Below are 18,704 nucleotides of genomic sequence, written 5' to 3'. Positions count from 1 at the left end.
CGAGCAAGTGGAAAATAAAGTATTCATTACTGAACCTAGTAGGTAATTATGATGTCCTGTCTCCTATGACCTGATTGTTTTATCAGAGATAGCAGAAAAGAAGCTTAAATCTGTATTCAGAGGAGAACAGTTACCAAATAACGAAAGGGTTTTATAAATGAAAGCATTTTATTTAATATTTGATTTAGAACTAAGATGAAAAGAAGGAAGGTAAAATGAGACTGTGACAATCTCCAAAGCCAAACCTTTCTCTGCATATGGTAAAGAGTCAATAAATATTTATTAAAAAAAAAAAAGTTAGCTGAGTAAACTATTGTGTAACATTAAGTTTGGCCTGTATTCAGTTACTCAGCATTTCTTTCCCTTTCCTAATGACCATCCTGTCCACCAGGGGGCACAGAGACAGTGGGAAAGAAAAGGTAGCCAGGCCTTTCTCAGGTACAAGCGTTCATAGGTGGCCTTAAGTTATTTTGTGCAATAACATGGCCAGGTCTCTTCGAGAAGAATGAGGATTCTGCTAAAATAAAATCTGTCTCCAAAGTACTGGAAACAAATGAAACCACCGTGTCCTCTCAGGCACTCAGGAAGTCTGTGTGCCCTTTTCTGAGACCCAGGGACAGGAAGATCCCCTGGAGAAGGTAATGGCAACCCACTCCAGTATTTCTTTCCTGGAAATCCCATGGACAGAGGAGTCTGGCGGGCTACCCCACATGGGGTCGCCAGAGCTGGACACGACTTAGCGACTATACCACCACCACAGAGTTATGTGCTGCTATCACACATCTTACCTGACACCTTCAACAACCAAAAGCCATTGGTTTCTCTTCCTCTGGGCTGACAATTTTCTAATAATGACAAGATAGCTGGTTTATAAGCTAACTCAGGTCTTATCTAGCTGCGATAAATAAATATGTATGTGGATGGATATATAGCTAGCTAGGTCGACCTATATACCTATGTGGATGCATGTAGCTAGTTTTAATACTAGTCACCACAATCACTTGGGGTGGGTATTTCTAAATGCACACGCATGACCCTCACCCCAGACCTTCTGAGTCAAGATGTGCCAAGAAGTGCAGCCCAGGGACCTACAGCTTTAACAGACTTCCCAGGTTCCTTGTGGGCAGCTAAGCGTTAGGACTTCTTACAAAGTGCTACAAAAAGCCTTGGACCGGCCACAGTTCACCCTTCCATAATGTATTCCCTGTTTTTTCTACTTTTTTCAACTCGCACAGCATACGTAAAAGCAAGTACCTGAATGCTGACTTAGTTTCTAACTGTAGCACTCACAGTCACTATTTTATGCTTTGACGGTGCCAAAAAACAAAGTACTCAGCCCACCTACCTCAAGAATATCCCCCTCTGTAGAATGCCCAAATAATAGTTTCTGCGCCTCCACGCTCCCTGAAGAATAGACATACACCTTCATTCCAGCCTCTCGCCACTTCCTGACAGCCGGAACCACATCTTCAAAGAACCTAGAGGGAAGAACACAGAGGCAAAGTGCAGCAAGAGGTTATTCCAGCCGGATGAAAACCAGTCACACAGTTGCCACAAGTTTCTCTATTTGTGTACAAATGGACACCAGGGAAAGCACCTCCACGAGGCTGTGAACTCCTGCAGATGTCATGAGCGTGTCCCCAGAGTGCCACGGTCAGAGATTAGAAGCAGTTTCAGTGGAAAGGGGAAGAGTTGTTGACACACAGTCACCCTAATGACAGTAAAAAGTGATTATGGACAGAGAGATAAAATAAGAAAGCAAGTGTTTGAAGTCCTAAGGAATTCAAAAAAGCAAAAAAGAGTAATATTGTACTGCTGTGTAATCTTTGATTAGTTCATGACTAGAAAAGGTTATGTCCAGTGTGCCTTAAGAAAGCACAGAAGTACTTTTAGAAAGATCTGTAGTCCAACAACTAAAAAAAAAAAAAAAATTGGAGGACTCAAAGCTATTTGTCTTCGATTTGCTAGAAAACAGAACTACATTTCTTGAGAACTAAGACAACTTCAAGTTTTACTCTACAGGAAAAAGTTATGGAACAAATCATTTAAGAGACATGCACCACCTCACATTTGCTAGTCAGCAAAGCATCGTGTCTGGTGTTCCGGGTCCTGACACTACCTTGTTCACCAATTCTATGGCGCGTTCTGTTCAGGGAGGGAACACCACAGGAAACGGGTGACGAGAGAAGCACAAGAAACTTGGGAGGTGGACCCAGTCTGTTATAAAGGATCACCTGGAAAATGTCAGAGAAGTCGTCCGCTGGATGAAACACAACTCAATATATTACACAAATGGAAGGAAAGGGATGGACGATTTAGTTCAAAACCAGTTCCCGTAATTGTGAGTTACTTCATATGTTACTTTTCACTCAGAGGCAGGATTATTCTATGTTGAATCTACAGACTGATCTTGCTCCAAAGCAGGGCTTAGAAGTCTAAGATGATTTATTTCAAGCTCTCGGTTTTATAATTAAGGAACTAATTCTGAGAGAAGGCAGGGCTGACTCCTGTGACATGGTCTCCTGACTCCACTCCTTTGGGTGTTTTACAACGTGAACTAACTGATGTTGACTTCCACATCACTGGCCTATTCTGAAATTCTCAAGCATCCTTAAAAGGTGGAAGCCACCTTGTAAAGCACCTAAAGGAATGGCATCTCAATTGACAGAAAAAAGAAATATTAGCAGCTAGTAACCGTCTTGGATCTTAGGCTTTACATCAGGCAATGCCCTAAAATCCTAATACATGTGACTTACTAAGACTTTCTTAGCAATTCAGGACTCACGAGGCTCCTCCAGCAGGAGTGCTCTGATCCCAGGGTCTGTGGAAAAGTGGCACTGCCGACTGAGGAACCTCGCGGCGGCAGGTGCATTTCACAGCATCTTGCTTCTCCAACAGAGCAGAAGCAAGTAATCCTCACAGTCCCGGGAAGCACCCAACAGCGCTGTTACTCATACCCTAAGGATCGGGTATGACTGAGCTCAAGGGAGTCGCCATCTTCTAAGGCTGGAGTTGAAAGTTTCCAACCGCCACACCAAGCCAGATATAGGCCCGGGCAATTTAGCTGGGTGAACTAAATTTATCCCAGCTTTGGAAAAAAAAAATAACACACTCACTCGGAGTAAAAAGAATGCTGATTTTTTAGCTACTTTGCAAGTCATGCAACCTGCACTGAGAGAGAAAACCAGTGGAAAGTGCATTCGCGTTCGGGGGTGGAGGAAGTGTTGAGAGTCTCTTGAGGAGCTACGCACTCTGCTTTCATGTGCCCGGCCTGGAACGCCGCCCTCCACATGTGGCCCTGCAGCTGCTTCAGCGCCGTGGTCTTCCGGTCCAGGGACATCTGCCAGTACACGTTATCCACCACGGCCTGGATCATCCACTGCGGGTCATCCGCCCCACTACCAGAGGCTGCCGGGATCGGGACAGCCCCATCCAGGTGGGAGTCCTCTTCAGCCTTTAAAAGTCATCAACAACACGAAATCTGTGATGAGATCTCTTAAACGATACCTGAAAACTAGCAGACCAACTTTTCCCCAGCTACCATGAGCTCTGAGCACTGTCACAAATTAAAGTATCCTAGGCTTTGGGACTGAAATGAATGATTCCTAAAAAACAGTGGATTATAATTAATAAGTTTACAACAGCATTCCTGTATCACTAAAGCTGAAACTTAAACCGAGAGGCATGTTGCATGTGAGAACAAAAAGCACAAAATGATAAAATGTTGTAAGACCTGGTTTGTTGATTCACTTACTAGGATCAAACCTACTAGGACCAAACCAGGACTTCAGTTAAATCTGATCATTTTCTCTGCACTATAACTAACTGAGGAAGAAATCAAGAAAATCTTAAGTTTATGCCTGGAATTCAATGAAAAGAAACTAGTGACGCGATGCCTGGGGTTGATTTACATACAATCTCCTGCAATCAGCCCACATCTTGCAAACCTTAATAGCTATTGAGCCGGTGACAATGTGTGTGCCCAAGCCCTGAAGACGCAGTGATTCATGCACTACAACAGGGAAAGCCATACGTATGTTTCCACAACAAGCGTTGAGACACCAAAAAAGGTGAACAGGGGAATGTTTCAGACTAACCCTGAGTTATGTGGAAAATGTAACAAACCCAAACGCCCCATGCCCCAAAGGCTGTGATTCTCTTCAATCCAAACTCCTAACATGAAAGAACTTACACAGCCTCCCACATTGTCTCATGTAGAAAATTAACTCCGAAAAGAATTGCCAGAGAGTTTGCTCTGCACAGTATGTAAGACCTTTGCCAGTAAAGCAGTTTTAATAAGAAAAACAACAGAAGAGGAGTTCCACAGAGCACAGTGGTAGGAGTCAGAGCAGAACAGAGCGTGTGCAACTGAAGGCAGGTATAGAGACTGGGCAGAGGGGCATCCCTGGTGGCTCAGTGGTAAAGAATCCACCTGCCAATGCAGGAGGCATGGGTTCGATCCCTGGTCCAGGAGGAGCCCACATGCCACGGTGTAACTAAGCCTGTAAGCCACAACTATCGAGCCTGTGCTCCAGAGCCCGGGAGGTGCGATGCCTGAAGCCCACGCACCGTAAAGCCCCTGCTCTGCAACAAGAGAAGTTGCCACTGCAGTGAGAAGCTCTCGCACCACAACTAGAGAGCAGCCCCTGCTCACTGCAACTAGAGAAAAGCCTGTACAGCAGTGAAGACCCAGTGTAGCCAAAAAATAAAAAATAGATAAAAAAATTTTAATTAAAAAAAGAAGACGACTGGCCCGAGACTGAGCTGGGGTGAGAGGTGCGGGCCCAGGAGTTCTGTGGCCGGGCAGCAGGGCCTTATGCCGTGGGAAGGAGATAGTGGAGAACGAGGTGATGAAGTGTGGTCACAAGGAGACATTCGTGAAAAATGTGATGAAATGGCACAAGACCCTTTGGCATTCCACCCAGAAATGACTTAGTTTTATAAATACGTGATATTTGTATGCAATTGAAACAGCTCCAGAAAGAGGCAACTGTGGAGACAATAAACTGCCATGATCTGGCCGTTTAATTATGTGGATTCCTAAGCAGACAAGTCACGGCAACTTCCACGCTCTGTGAATCTAGAGCGCTTATTTTAAAATAAGCCCAGAGCATATTCTAAGCCTTCAGGCATCCGCAGCTCTAACACCCTTGGGAATGTAGAAGCAAGGGAACAGAAACGTCCCAACCTGTTTCCTCAAAAGACTGACATCCTGTTGGCACTCCTCTTCTTCCCAATGTGTCTGCAGATACTCTTTAACATTTTCTTTCACATAAGGAAATAAAATGTCCTAGATAAAAGTGCAAAAGAAAAAAACAAGCATTAGCTTTTAGTTGTTTGCATGAGATCAAGTTCTTCAACAATCTCACCTCACCTAAGTCTAGCAAATAAGACACTGAAAGTTTCATTGAAAATATGAAAATTGCTGCTCTGGACAGAAGGGTTAGAGACAGAGAAACAGATGAACTAGATCAAGAGTCAGCACCTACAGCCCATGTGCCAAGTTCAATCTCCTCTCGTTTTTGTAAACGAAGCTGTACTGGAATATGGCCACACTCACTAGTTTACTGGGTGTCTGTGGCCACTCTGGGGTCACAATGAGAAGGCGAATACTTGTAAGCAACACCATATGGCCCTCAAATCTCAACAGTGTTCAGTCCTTTACAGAAAAAGTCGGCTGACTCCTAAACCAGATGGCTAGACCACACGTCCTCGAGGGCAGGGATCAAGACTATCCGGTTTACACTGCAGTGCCCAGGACCTGGACAAAACAAACATCTGCTGACAGAAAGACGTCCACGTATAACAAACACTTAAAAATTCCTGATCCCCGTAATTCCTGTTTGGAAATCAGAATACCTACAGAATAGCCTATGTATTTTTTTTTTTAATTGGGGTATACTTGCTTTACAATGTTATGTTAGTTTCTTCTTCACAACAAAGTGAATCAGTCATATGCGTACATATATCCCCTCCTTCTTGGACTTTCTTTCTACTCCTCCATACCATCCACCCTATACATTTTGAGGTGCAAAACAATTGAGAAGTAAAGAACCTGTAAGTAACCTATGCACTGGGAACATGATCCCTCTTAGGTAAAAATTTTTATATTTACTTGTAATTGTTGCATGTGTGTCTTTTCAAATCCAATGTGACACATTCAATAAAAATTAAGTGTCAACTATACACTAAGTGGGGCTTCCCAAGTGGCGCTAGTGGTGAAGAATCAGCCTGTCAATGCAGGAGACATGAGACATGAGTTCAATCCCTGGGTAGGGAAGATCTCCTGGAGGAGGGCATGGCAACCCACTCCAGTATTCTTGCCTAGAGAATCCCACGGACAGAGGAGCCTGGCAGGCTACAGTCCATAGAGTCACACAGAGTCGGAAACAAATGAAGCAACTTAGCATGCACGCACATGCTAAGACAGGCTAGTGGGCCATGGAGAAGGGGACTGAAAAGATAAACAAGTAACAATCCCTTTTCTCAATAAGTTTCTCGAGAATCTAGTTGGGGTGGTGGTGGTGGTGGGGATAAAATGATGCAGTCACTCTATAAAGGAGTCTGGCAGTTTCTTTAAAAGTTCAACAGCTTATGATATGACCCAATGATTCCATCCAATGTTCCATCCCAAGAGAAACGAAAACTGTTCACAAGAATTGGATGTGAATGTGTCATGAAAAAGTGGAAGTGTTAGTCACTCAGGCGTGTCCGACTGTTTGTGACTCCGTGGACTGTAGCCACTAGGCTCCTCTGTCCATGGCATTCTCCAGGCAGGAACACTGGAGTGGGTAGCCATTCCCTTCTGCAGGGAATCTTCCCGACCCAGGGATGAAACCTGGGCCTCCTGCAGTACAGGAAGATTCTTTACTATTCAAGTCACCAGGAGATGAGTCATACTAGTGAAAAAGTGGAAACAATCCAAATGGCCATCAATCAACTGGCAAATGGGTAAACAGAAAATTCATACAACAGAATACTGATACATGCGACTGCATGGATGAACCTCAGAAACATCATGCTAAATAAGAGAAATATGACACATAACCATATTCGGTATGAGTCCATTTATAGTGAAATGACAAAAAACAAAAATATCTAAAACAGATACTAAATTGGTGGTTACGCTGGAGTGAGGAGTATGCAAATAGCCACAGAGGGGTTCATGAACCTTCCTCAACTACACTGTGATACATTACCTCCAGGTGTAATAACTCTCTTTTCTCATTTGAAAGTTAACACAGGTTTGTTTCATAGAAATTTTCGAAAATATAGAAATGTACAAAATAAAAATCATGATAATCTCATGATCATCTTTCTTTAGGGAACTTTTTTTTTAATGTGAAAAAAAATTTTTTTAATAAATAAATACAGAGACGTCTCTGGTGGTCTAGTGGCTAAAACGCTATGCTCTCAATGCTGGGGGCCCAGTTCTGATTCCAGGTCAGGGAACTAGAGTCCACATGCAGCAACTAAGACCCAGTGTAGCCAAGAAAATAAATATATATTTAAAAATACTACTTTTAAAAAATTAGTGAGGGGGGTGGGGGAATTATAATACGGTGCAATGGGTGAGACAGAGCATGAACAGAATGCTTGGCAGACCCAGGGCGTGATGGCCCTGCAACAGTTTTAGCAAGGACCAGCCTGGAAAAAAAGGGAAATGAACAGATGCCGTGAATGCAGACACCAGGTAGATAATTCAGACAAGGCCTTACATTTCAAGGGAAAGTCTATAATCAAGTTGAACCCAAGAAGTCTGCTTATTTAAACTGATTTACTCATTTATTTACTCAAATATGTCCTGAATGCCCAGCAGAGGGGCAGGCCCTTGCATAAGCGCTGAGGATACAATTGTGAGCAAAACCTATACAGGATCCCGAATCTCAAGGAGCCAAGTAGCAGAAATAGAACATTAAAGATGGTACTTTAATAAATAGTACAAACGAGAGAAGTAATATTAAGGCATAAAACAGGGAAGTCTGACCTGTGAGGAAGGTCAGGGAAGGCTTCGCTGGAGAAGTGACCACAGAACTGAGATCTAAAGCAACGATCCTCACAGTGAGATTCAGTCCGGGGGGTCTTGGGAACCCTTTTAGGTGGCTCCAAGAGGTCAAACTATTTTCATAAAAATACTAAGATCATTTGCCTTTTCCACTTTACTCTTTCCCAAGTTGTACAATAGAGCTTCCCAGCGTTAACACAATGAATGATGCTACAAAGAGGCCCAGTGTAGACGAGAATCCAGCCGTCTTCCTAGCCAGTTTATAAAATGCAAAACACTGTCTAAAACAGTCTTCTAGCCACGTTTTCCAAAAGAATGGGAATATTTTTCATAAAAATATATTATTTATTGGGGCTTCCCAGGTGGCACTAGTGGTAAAGAATCCACCTGCCAATGCAGGAGATGTAAGAGATGTGGGATCGATCCCTGGGTTGGGAAGATCCCCTGGAGGGGGGCATGGCAACCCACTCTGGTTCTCTTGCCTGGACAAGTCCATGGACACAGGAGCCTGGCAGGCTATGGTCCACAGTGTCACACAGAGTCGGACACAACAGTGCACACACACATGTATTGTTTATTAATGTTAACAAAGTAAAGGGGCTTATTGTTTAAAATGAATAAGTTTTTTTAAATTTCTGTTTCAACTGCTAATATGGTAAATGTTGATCAGTATAACCCACATAAAAGCTTTTTGGGGCCTCAGTGATTTTTAAAAAATATTTATTATTTTTATTTGGCTGTGTTGGGTCCCAGTTGTGGGTCTTGGGCTTTCCCTGAGCCATATGGGATCGCAGTTCCCCAATCAGGGCTTGAACTCACGTCCCCTGCATTGGAAGGTGGACTCTTAACCACTGGACCACCAGGGAAGTTGGGTCCTCAGTAAATTTTAAGTGTACAAAGAAACCTTGAGAATAAGAAGCCTGAGAACCACCAAAAGAAAATAGGCTTAATTTGGAGAAGATGAGAGGAGAGGATTCCATACAGAGAGAATGGTGTGGGCATAGGGTCACCTGATAGAAGCCAGGGGTTTTCAAATGTCCTGGGGAAACAGGACATTTGATGTCCCGTTTTCACATCACCTGGGGATGTGCAGAGGCCCTGAAGAAAAGCAATCCTCGTCCCTGCAAAGGGGGCTCACTTACTGTAAAATAAGAATGGGCTCCAATTCATGAAGCGCCAGCACGTGCTATTACAGGGTCATTGTGCCCGACAGAATGCCTGGCTTCTGCAGATTAGTGCTAGCTAGTACCAGCCCGCCACCCAGCGTGGTCCTGAAAACCACTGATCTGTGTCCTCTCCCTCCCTTCCCACTTCCTCTTTATTACTTCTGGATTGTAAGATTTTAACTAGTAATACTACTACAAGAGTGAACAAGGGCAAAAAGAGAAGAAAGATGCTGGTTGAAGGGGAGGGGGTGGAGGATGGGCAACAAAGATGGAGAGAATTAAGAGGTACAAACTTCCAGTTATAAAATAAATGAGGAAGTACTGAACAGCATAGGAAATACAGTCAATATTAATGTAATAACTTTGTATGGTGACAGATGGAAACTAATCATGGTGATCATTTTGTAATGTACAGAAATATTAAATCACTACGTTGTACACCTGCAACTGATTTAATATTGTAAGTTTGTGATTCTTCAATTGAAAAACAAAAAAAGGAAGCTAGCAGACTTTTTATTTTATTTCCTGCTAACAGACCCGAGGGATGATATGATTAGGACATAGTTAACAGATTGTTATGAACAAAACCATGTGGGGTTTTTTTTTTTTTGGTGGGTATAGAATTTTTCTGACTGGAACAAAAGCTTGGCTCCATAACCAGATTTTTTTTTTTTTAATTTCAGAAGACTCAATTCTAAGTTCAACTTAAATTGCACTCCCAAATGAAAATACACAACACAAGAATATTATTACCGGTTTTTTCTTTTTTTAAATGGTAGGACTCATCATACTATGTTATTCAAATTTCACCTGCCCCAGTAAAAACAAAGAAGTCATTCAGTTTCGTTTGTTCTCATGTGGCATTCCAGTAGCACTCAGCAGATTCTGAAGCATATAAACAGTGTGATCAGGCAAAATTTTCAGCATATTTGACATAAAAGCTTTGTTTAAACTCAATAAAAACTCATTCTTGATCTTAAAGAAGGAAAATGAGCTAAGATTAATTGCTTTTTTCTGCAAGAAATTCCTTTTACTGTTCTGTTTCTTAAAAAAAAACAAAAACCTTTCATTGACGTATAGTTGATTTACAATGCTGTGTTGGGGTTTTTTTCGGCCATACCCTGTGGCATGTAGGATCTTAGTTCCGCATCCAGGGACCAAATCTGCACCCCCTGCACTGGAAGGCAGAGTCCTAACCGCTAGACTGCCAGGGAAAGTGTCAGTCACTCAGGCATATCCAACTCTGCGACTCCATGGACTGTAGCCCGCCAGGCTCCTCTGTCCATGGAATTCTCCAGGCAAGAACACTGGAGTGGGTAGCCATCTCTTTCTCCAGGGGATGTTCCCGACCCAGGGACTGAACTCGTGTTTCCTGTACTGGCAGGCAATCTTTACCCTTTCCCATATATTTCTGATTTTCTTTAAATAGTCAAGTTTTCCCAGGATGTTCCTCCTCATGCCTTCCTTTCTCTGGCTTAGCATCTCTCCTGCATGCATGCACCATGGCAGGACTGTAAACCAGCCCTTACTTGAGAGAGTGCCATCTGAGAAGATGGGGCAGAAGGAAGGTGCGCACACACAGCTCTTCCTCTCCTAGGCAGACACACATGTGCAGAAAGGAAAGCAAAAAAAGGGCTTACTGTCACACTGCGGAGGCTGCAAATTAATGGAAACGTTCTAAACCATCATCAGCTAGACAATATAAGCGCATATTCATACTCTATAACATTACTTCGCAGTTAACAATGAATGTACTAAAATTCTGTATTTATCAATATGAACAGAAACTCTAACATATGAATAAAACCAACACAAAGTGGGATGTACCAAGGGCTTCAGGTATAGCTGTAATGATTTCTTTCTTTAAGATCTGAAATAAACATCATATGAAAGTTTAGTTAGCTTTGTGGTGGGTGCAGAGTTACTGCACTAGTCTTTATCCTTGTTTATTTTAAATGTGTTACAATTAAAAAAACAAACCAACTCTGATCCCTCATGCTACACCTTTCTCATCTGGTCCTTCTCCTCCAGCATCCTGCCTCCATTGTTCCCCAACTTCTAAGCAACTGAAAATACTCCCTAAGGAAAAGTTTTGGTCAGATTCAGGGCCACTCAGAGTTGGAAGCCCTCAAAGGCTTTTTAAACGCATACAGTGCTATACTCCTTGGGCTCCACAAAATTAAATTTCCTATATCCAACTTTATTGGTACCAAGAACAATTCATCAAGAGCCTGTTAATCCTGAGAGCAGGTACAGACTCTGGGCAGTCTGCCAAACCAGGGTTCTACCTCTTTCTTTCACTAACCGTGTTTGAGTAACTTATCCTCTTTGAGCCTACTTTCTCATCTGCTAAATGGCGATGATAATACCAAGCAAAGTCACTGCGGTCACTAGAGGTAATTAGATAGATGAAAACACCCAGTTCCTTACCACTAATTACATACTCCAGCACAAACATTTTAACACAGCAAGATCACCTTTACCCCAATTTAGTGACAAATGACAGCAGAGAAGTCCCCAGAGAACAAATCACAAAGATAACCAATTCATTTCTTCAACATCTACTGAGGACTTATTGAGTGCCACACGTTTCTAATTATATTTATTTTTATTTACTTTTTGGCTGCTCGGCATGTGGGGTCTTAGTTCCCAGACCAGGGATCAAACCCAGACCCTCTGCAGTGGAAGCACAGAGTCCCAACCACTGAACCATCAGGGAAGTGCCACCAGACATTTCTGATAATGGAGTGATAGACCACAGACCTTTTCCTTGGAGAACTCACAGAAATAAAAGGTCCAGATCTCAAGCAGTCCTGTTTAGGAGAAGCTTCAGAAATTAGAATCTACTTTAGAACTTCTGAGCATCCAATTTGCCTCTTTCCTCTATACGTAAAACTCCCCTCTGCACTGACTAAGCACACAAGGGTAGACAATGAAGTCAGAACTCAGGGTAACTGGAATTGGGAGGTTAGCAGACTGAACAGTCTATTTTAGCGTGAGTGTTATTGGACAACATAAAAGTACATGGGGCAAATAACTAAACTGTGAAGATTTTATCTATTCTTTCAACATCCTTCAGTTCAGTTCAGTTCAGTCGTTCAGTCATGTCCGACTCTTTGCGACCCCATGAATCGCAGCACGCCAGGCCTCCCTGTCCATCACCAACTCCCTGAGTTCACTCAGTCTCACGTCCATCAAGTCAGTGATGCCATCCAGCCATCTCATCCTCTGTCGTCCCCTTCTCCTCCTGCCCCCAATCCCTCCCAGCATCAAAGTCTTTTCCAATGAGTCAACTCTTCCCATGAGGTGGCCAAAGTACTGGAGTTTCAGCTTCAGCATCATTCCCTCCAAAGAAATCCCAGGGCTGATCTCCTTCAGAAAGGACTGGTTGGATCTCCTTGCAGTCAGGCCTCCCTGTCCCTCACCATCTTCTGAAGTTTGCCCAAGTTCATGTCCATTGTATTGGTGATGCCAACCAGCCACCTCATCCTCTGATGCTCTCTTCTCCTTCTGCCCTCAACCTTTCCAGCATCAGGGACTTTTCCAAAGAGTCGACTGTTCGCATCAGATGACCAAAATACTAGAGCTTCAGCTTCAGAATCAGTCCTTCCAACAAGTATTCAGGGCTGATTTCCCTTGACTGGTTTGATCTCCTTGAGGTCCAAGAGACTTGCAGGAGTCTTCTCCAGCACATTTTGAAGGCCTCAATTCTGTGGCATTCTGCCTCTTTTAGGGTCCAGGTCTCAGAACCATACATGACCAGTGGAAGACCATAGCCTTGACTATACAGACCTTTGTCGGCAAAGTAATGTCTCAACACACAATCTAGGTCTGTCATAGCTTTCCTGCCAAGAAGCAATCATCTTCTGATTTCATGGCTGTAGTCATCATCTGCAAAGATTTCAGAGCCCAGGAAGAGGAAATCTGTCACTACGTCCACCTTTTCCCCTTCTATTTGCATGAAGTAATGGGGCCAGATACCACGATCTCAGATTTTTAACTAATATTTAAGGTGGCTCTTTCACTCTCTCCTTCACTCTCATCAAGAGGTTCTTTAGTTCCTCTTCGCTTTCTGCCATTAGAGTGGTATCATCCGCATATCTGAGGTTGCTGATGTTTCTCGCGCCTACCTTGATTCCAGCCCGGCATTTCTCATGATATGCTCAGCATATAGGTTAAACAAACAGGGTGACAGCTGACAGCCCTGTCGTACACTTTTCTCGATCTTGAGCCATCAGCTGCTCCATACGGGGTTCTAACTTGCTTCCTGACCCGCACACGGGTTTCTTAGGTAAGATGGAGGAGGAGGATGGAGTGGAGAAGGGGAGAGTGGCAAACCACTCCATTATACCTGCCACGAGAACCTCATGAACTATGTAAAAGGACAAAAAGATAGGACACCGAAAGATGAGTCCCCCAGGTTGGAAGATGTTCAATATACTACTGGGGAACAGCAGAGGAGAACTACTAACAGCCCCAGAAAGAATGAAGCGTCTGGGCCAAAGCGGAAATGACGCTCAGCTGTGATGTGGTCATGAAAGTAAAATCCGATGCTGCAAAGAACAGTACTGCATGGGAACGTGGAATGTTAGGTCCATGAATCAAGGTAAACTGGACGTGGTCAAGCAGGAGATGGTAAGAACACACAGCGACATCCTAGAAATCAGTGAACTAAAACTGGACAGGAATGGGCAAATTTAATTCAGATGACCATTATATCTACTACTGTGGGCAAGAATCCCATAGAATAAACAGAGTAGCCCTCATAATCAGTAAGAGTCCAAAATGCAGTACTTGGGTGCAACCTCAAAAATGACAGAATGATCTCGGTTCATTTCTAAGGCAAGTCATTAAACATCACAGTAATTCAACTCTATGCCCCAACCGCCGATGCTAAAGAAGCTGAAGTTGATCGGTTCTATGAAGATCCAGAAGACCTCCTAGAATTAACACCAAAAAAAGATGTCCTATTCATCATTGGGGACTGGAACACAAAAGTAGGAAATTAAGAGGCATCTGGAGTAACTGGCAAGTTTGGCCTTGAAAAACAAAACGGTACCAAGTAAGAATATTCTAAACACAAATTTTTTAAAGCGGGTAGTGGGACTTCCCTGGCGACCCAGTTAAGACTCTGCTTACACTGCAAGGGGGCACGAGTTCAATCCCTGATCAAGGAGCTAGGATCCTGCAGTGCCACGCAGCATGGCCAAAAAATAAGTAAATAAATAAAGCTAATGCTTATCGCCCAAACCTGCCCATTGAAAAATTTCAGGCTTTAAAAGTAATTCGAGAACAGCAATGATAAATTCTTTAACTTCAGTTATAATCCACTTATAGACAATTTCACAATTCTACAGTATGAAAAAAAATGCTGTAATGAACCCAGGATTCTACAAACATGTAAGTATTTTTAGTCTACCAGGCACCTAAAGGGTTGTTACAGTTTAGTAGTATGTATGAGGCTTTCCTGGTGGCTCAGCTGGTAAAGAATTTGCCTACCATGCAGGAGACCTGGGTACGATCCCTGGGTTGGGAAGATCCCCTGGAGAAGGGAAAGGCTACCCACTCCAGTATTCTGGCCTGGAGAATTCCATGGACTGTATACTCCATGGGGGTCACAAAGAGTCAGACATGACTGAGCAGACTTTCACTTTCACAGCAAAAGGGGTTTCCCTGGTGGCTCAGATGGTAAAGAATCTCTTTGCAATGCAGGAGACCTGGGGTCAATCCCTGGGTCAGCAAGATCCCCTGAGAGAGTGCATCGCAACCCACTCCAGTATATTTGTCTGGAGAATCCCATGGACAGAGGAACCTAGTGGGCTACAGTCCATGGGGTCGCAATAAGCTGGACACAAGCAAGACACTAACACACACATGACAAAAGGCTATAGAACTAAACGACAGCATGTGCCTTTCAGGGGACTATGATTATCAATATGCTAAGTCACTTCAGTCGTGTTCGACTCTGTGTGACTCCATAGACGGCAGCCCACCAGGCTCCCCCGTCCCTGGGATTCTCCAGACAAGAACACTGGAGTGGGTTGCCATTTCCTTCTCCAATGCATGAAAGTGAAAAGTGAAAGGGAAGTCGCTCAGTCGTGTCCAACTCTTCGTGACCCCATGGACCACAGCCTACCAAGCTCCTCTGTCCATGGGATTTTCCAGGCAAGAGTACTGGAGTGGGGTGCCATTGCCTTCTCCGATGATTATCAATAAATCCTACTAAATGCTAGTGGAGGTACTATGCAAGCAGCAGTTTATATTACTTTACTACACAGCTCACTGATAGTATTCTGAAAGAGCTCCATTAAGGGCCACAACATTTCTGAAGATCTAATTAAAGAAGTTGCCTCATAAATGTTTAGAAGTCTAGATATGGATTTGCTTTATTATCAAGTGGCTGTTTTAATGAAAAGGTCATAGAATCAATAAAAATAAAAATGTTGCTCTATTTACTCATGTCTCCTTTGAAGAAAATGGGCAATAAAAAGGTAATGGGTGATACTTAAGAGCACTACAGCTATTTAAAGAAACTATTTTAAAAGCTTTCCAAAGGGACCACAGGGTGCAAATGACTTCCAGTATTTGAGAATTTAACATTTTCCAGGCAGAGAGTTAAACAACACAAAGACAATATTGGTGACCTATTATTTCTGTATTAATCCCAGAGGATAAAAAACAAACGAAAATCAAGTGGCTTGATGGGTCCTAAGAACCAATCACATTCTCTAAATAAGAAATGAGAACACAGGGTAATCATATTTTGGGGACTATCTAAACAGATAAAAGGAAATCTATGAGAATATGGACATAACAGGTTACAAAGGTTTTCTCTGGGACATGAGATACCAAAGGAGGGGAAAACTTCTTTTTTAACATATCTATTTCTACAATGAAAGAGTATAGTCTTTTTTAAAATTGAGACATAATTGATACATAACATTGTATTAGTCGCAGTTATGCAACGTATTGGGCTTCCCCTGGCTCAATGGTAAAGAATAAGCCCACCAATGCAGGAGAGGCAGGTTTGAGCCCTGAGTCAGGAAGATCCTCTGGAGAAGGGAATGGCAAAAACCCACTCCAGTATTCCTGCCTGGAGAATCCCACTGACAGAAGAGCCTGGGGAGCCACACTCCGTGGGGTCGCAAGAGAGTCGGACACGATTTAGTGACTAAACAACGAAGACAACACGTCGGTTGAATGTTTGTGTATACTGAAGAATGAGCACCACGGTGAGTCTTGTTGACATCCATCACAGTTAAGCAAGTTTTTTTCTTGTGATGAGACCTTTTAAGATCTACTCTCTTCACAGTCTTCAGACATACAATACAGCATTACTAACTCTAATCACTATGTTGTATACTGCATCTCCACAACTTACTAACTTTATAACTGGATATTTGCACCTGCTTGAACATTTCTAACAATGAGGAATCTACTGCTTCTTGGAGTGGTCCACACCATCCATCAGACAGATTCAACAGTTGTGGTATTACAACTGCTCCTTAAATATCCTTCCTGAAGACCATATTAGAGAAACTACCAAGAGAAGTTTTGCAGCTCTGGCTGCTACAAAGGGTCACGAGGGCTCAGAAATGGTAAGTCTGCTGTCTATTTTCATGGGTTAAGCAGAGATCATCACTCCCCTTTGAAAGCTGAAACCTTTAGGAATGAACACTAAATATCTTCATCTGCATTCAAAAAGAATATATGTGATGCTGTAAGACAAACTTGTCTTCTAAATCCCATTAAGATGATTAAACTGTAATTAAAGAAATATGAACTGTAATCTAATTAACTACAATGAATCCCATCTCACAAGGGAAGGTCGTCATTATTCACAAGCGCTAGTAGTTGGGATAGGTCTTTAAAAGCAGCAGAGAAAGAACATCAAAATCCCATAAGTTTCAGAGCAGGAACCCTGACTGGCCCTAGGACAGAGTCCTAGCCCCTGTGAGTGTGGAGGAGAGGGAACTGACATTTACTTCCTTGAATCCACCTACATTGGTGCAAGGTGACTCCCTCTGAATAAATGAAGCAGCTGAGATTCGAAAAGATTTCACTGCTGGTAGAGTAAAGCCAGGACTCAAACCCAGGTCTACTGAAGCCCAGTGCTTGGGTCTATCCAGCTCTGTGGGTGCATGACTTCAGGGAGGATCAACCAACCCTCCAGATCCCGATATTATATTCCCTACAGAAATTTCTAATACTGCTTTTCTCAAAGAGATTTGCACTAAGAAAAGATATGAGAGATTCTGGCTCACCTGGCAGTACTGTAACTGTTCCAATAAACAGGAATAATGAGTAATTACAGCAACAGTCGGAACAACTGCCAACACTAACTAAGCCTTCACCGTTCCCGGCACTTCTCATTCTACAGTCAATCCTCAGTGATCTTGGCTAATCCGTGATTTTAGATGCCATCTGTTGCCGTGCTGTGCTAAATCACTTCGGTTGTGTCTGATGATGTGCAACCCCAGGGACGGCAGGCTGCCAGGCTCCTCTGTCCACGAGATTCTCCAGGCAAGAATACTGGAGTGAGTTGCCATTTCCTCCTCCAGGGTATTTTCTGACCCAGGGATCGAACTCACGTCTCTTGTCTCCGGCACTGGCCAGAAGGTTCTTTACCACTTAGCAGTTAGTTCAGTTGCTCAGTCGTGTTCGACTCTTTGCGACCCCATGGACTGCAGCACGCCAGGCTTCCCTGTCCATCACCAACTCCCGGAGCTTGCTCAAACTCATGTCCATCGCGTGAGTGATGCCATCCAACCATCTCATCCTCTTTCTTTACCACCAACACCATCCATATACCCATCTGTTGCCAATGACCCCTAAATCCACAGCTTGAACCTGGACCTCTTCCCTGAACTCCAGACTGATTTTTTTTTTCCAACTACCTTCCCCAAATCTCACTTGGATATCTGAAATTCAAACTCCTGTTTCTAGCCGTTAATCCTGCTCCTCCCACACTGTCCCATCTCAGCCAAGTGGCAGCTCCATCCTTCCAAGATGCTCAGGCCGAAAGCCTTAGAGTCCTCTTCGACTCCTCCTGCTCTCACACTCCACATCCCACCAATTCATCAGCAAATGCTGTCAGCCCTATCTTCAAAATACATCCAGAATCTAATCACTTCTCACCATCTGCCACTGCTCCCAAGCACTCCAAATCTACTCAATGCATTGATTAATGAGTAACCTGAATCACATCATTTCAATCCTCAAAATAACCCCATGAAACAAGTGCTCTTATTTCCTCCATTTCACAAAGGTACATAAAGGTTAAGTATAAACTAAGAAACTATAGTTTATCAATCAGGTCTTTTTCCTTTTTTGGTTCAAAGAGTCAGATCCCCTAAGCCTGATCTTCTGGTCAAAGGGGTCTGATTAGCTTACAGTTACAAGGACTTGGTCCCAGCCAAGGCCCAGGGCAGGAGTCAGCCAGCCTCCTGGAGCACGGCAGCACCAACACCAGTCTGACCACGAGCTCCTCTCTGAAATCCCACCCAGGTCCCAGTGCCAGGATTCCCACTAGT

General features: G+C 43.3%; 1 protein-coding gene across 6 annotated transcripts in view; it reads right to left on the bottom strand.

Moving 5' to 3' along the window:
- Window positions 1–18,704, bottom strand: part of ENOPH1 (enolase-phosphatase 1) — a 37,300-nt gene that overhangs the window by 5,862 nt on the left and 12,734 nt on the right. For 5 of the 6 annotated variants that reach the window (XM_040237200.1, XM_040237199.1, XM_040237196.1 and 2 more), the window contains exons 2-4: window positions 5,189–5,290; window positions 3,252–3,454; window positions 1,346–1,478 (exon numbers count right to left, since the gene is read on the bottom strand). In XM_040237200.1, the coding sequence (XP_040093134.1) occupies window positions 1,346–1,478; window positions 3,252–3,376 (258 nt within the window). In that variant the 5' untranslated portion in view covers window positions 3,377–3,454; window positions 5,189–5,290. Of the gene's footprint in view, window positions 1–1,345; window positions 1,479–3,251; window positions 3,455–5,188; window positions 5,291–5,560; window positions 5,576–18,704 lie in introns of those variants that run through there. The other variant, XM_040237197.1, reaches the window with a different exon arrangement.

The sequence above is a fragment of the Oryx dammah genome, unplaced genomic scaffold, assembly GCF_014754425.2.
Source record: "Oryx dammah isolate SB20612 unplaced genomic scaffold, SCBI_Odam_1.1 HiC_scaffold_3, whole genome shotgun sequence".
Lineage (NCBI taxonomy): Eukaryota > Metazoa > Chordata > Mammalia > Artiodactyla > Bovidae > Oryx > Oryx dammah.
The sequence above is the reverse complement of the archived record's forward strand: the minus strand, read 5'-3'. Positions and strand labels throughout refer to the sequence as shown.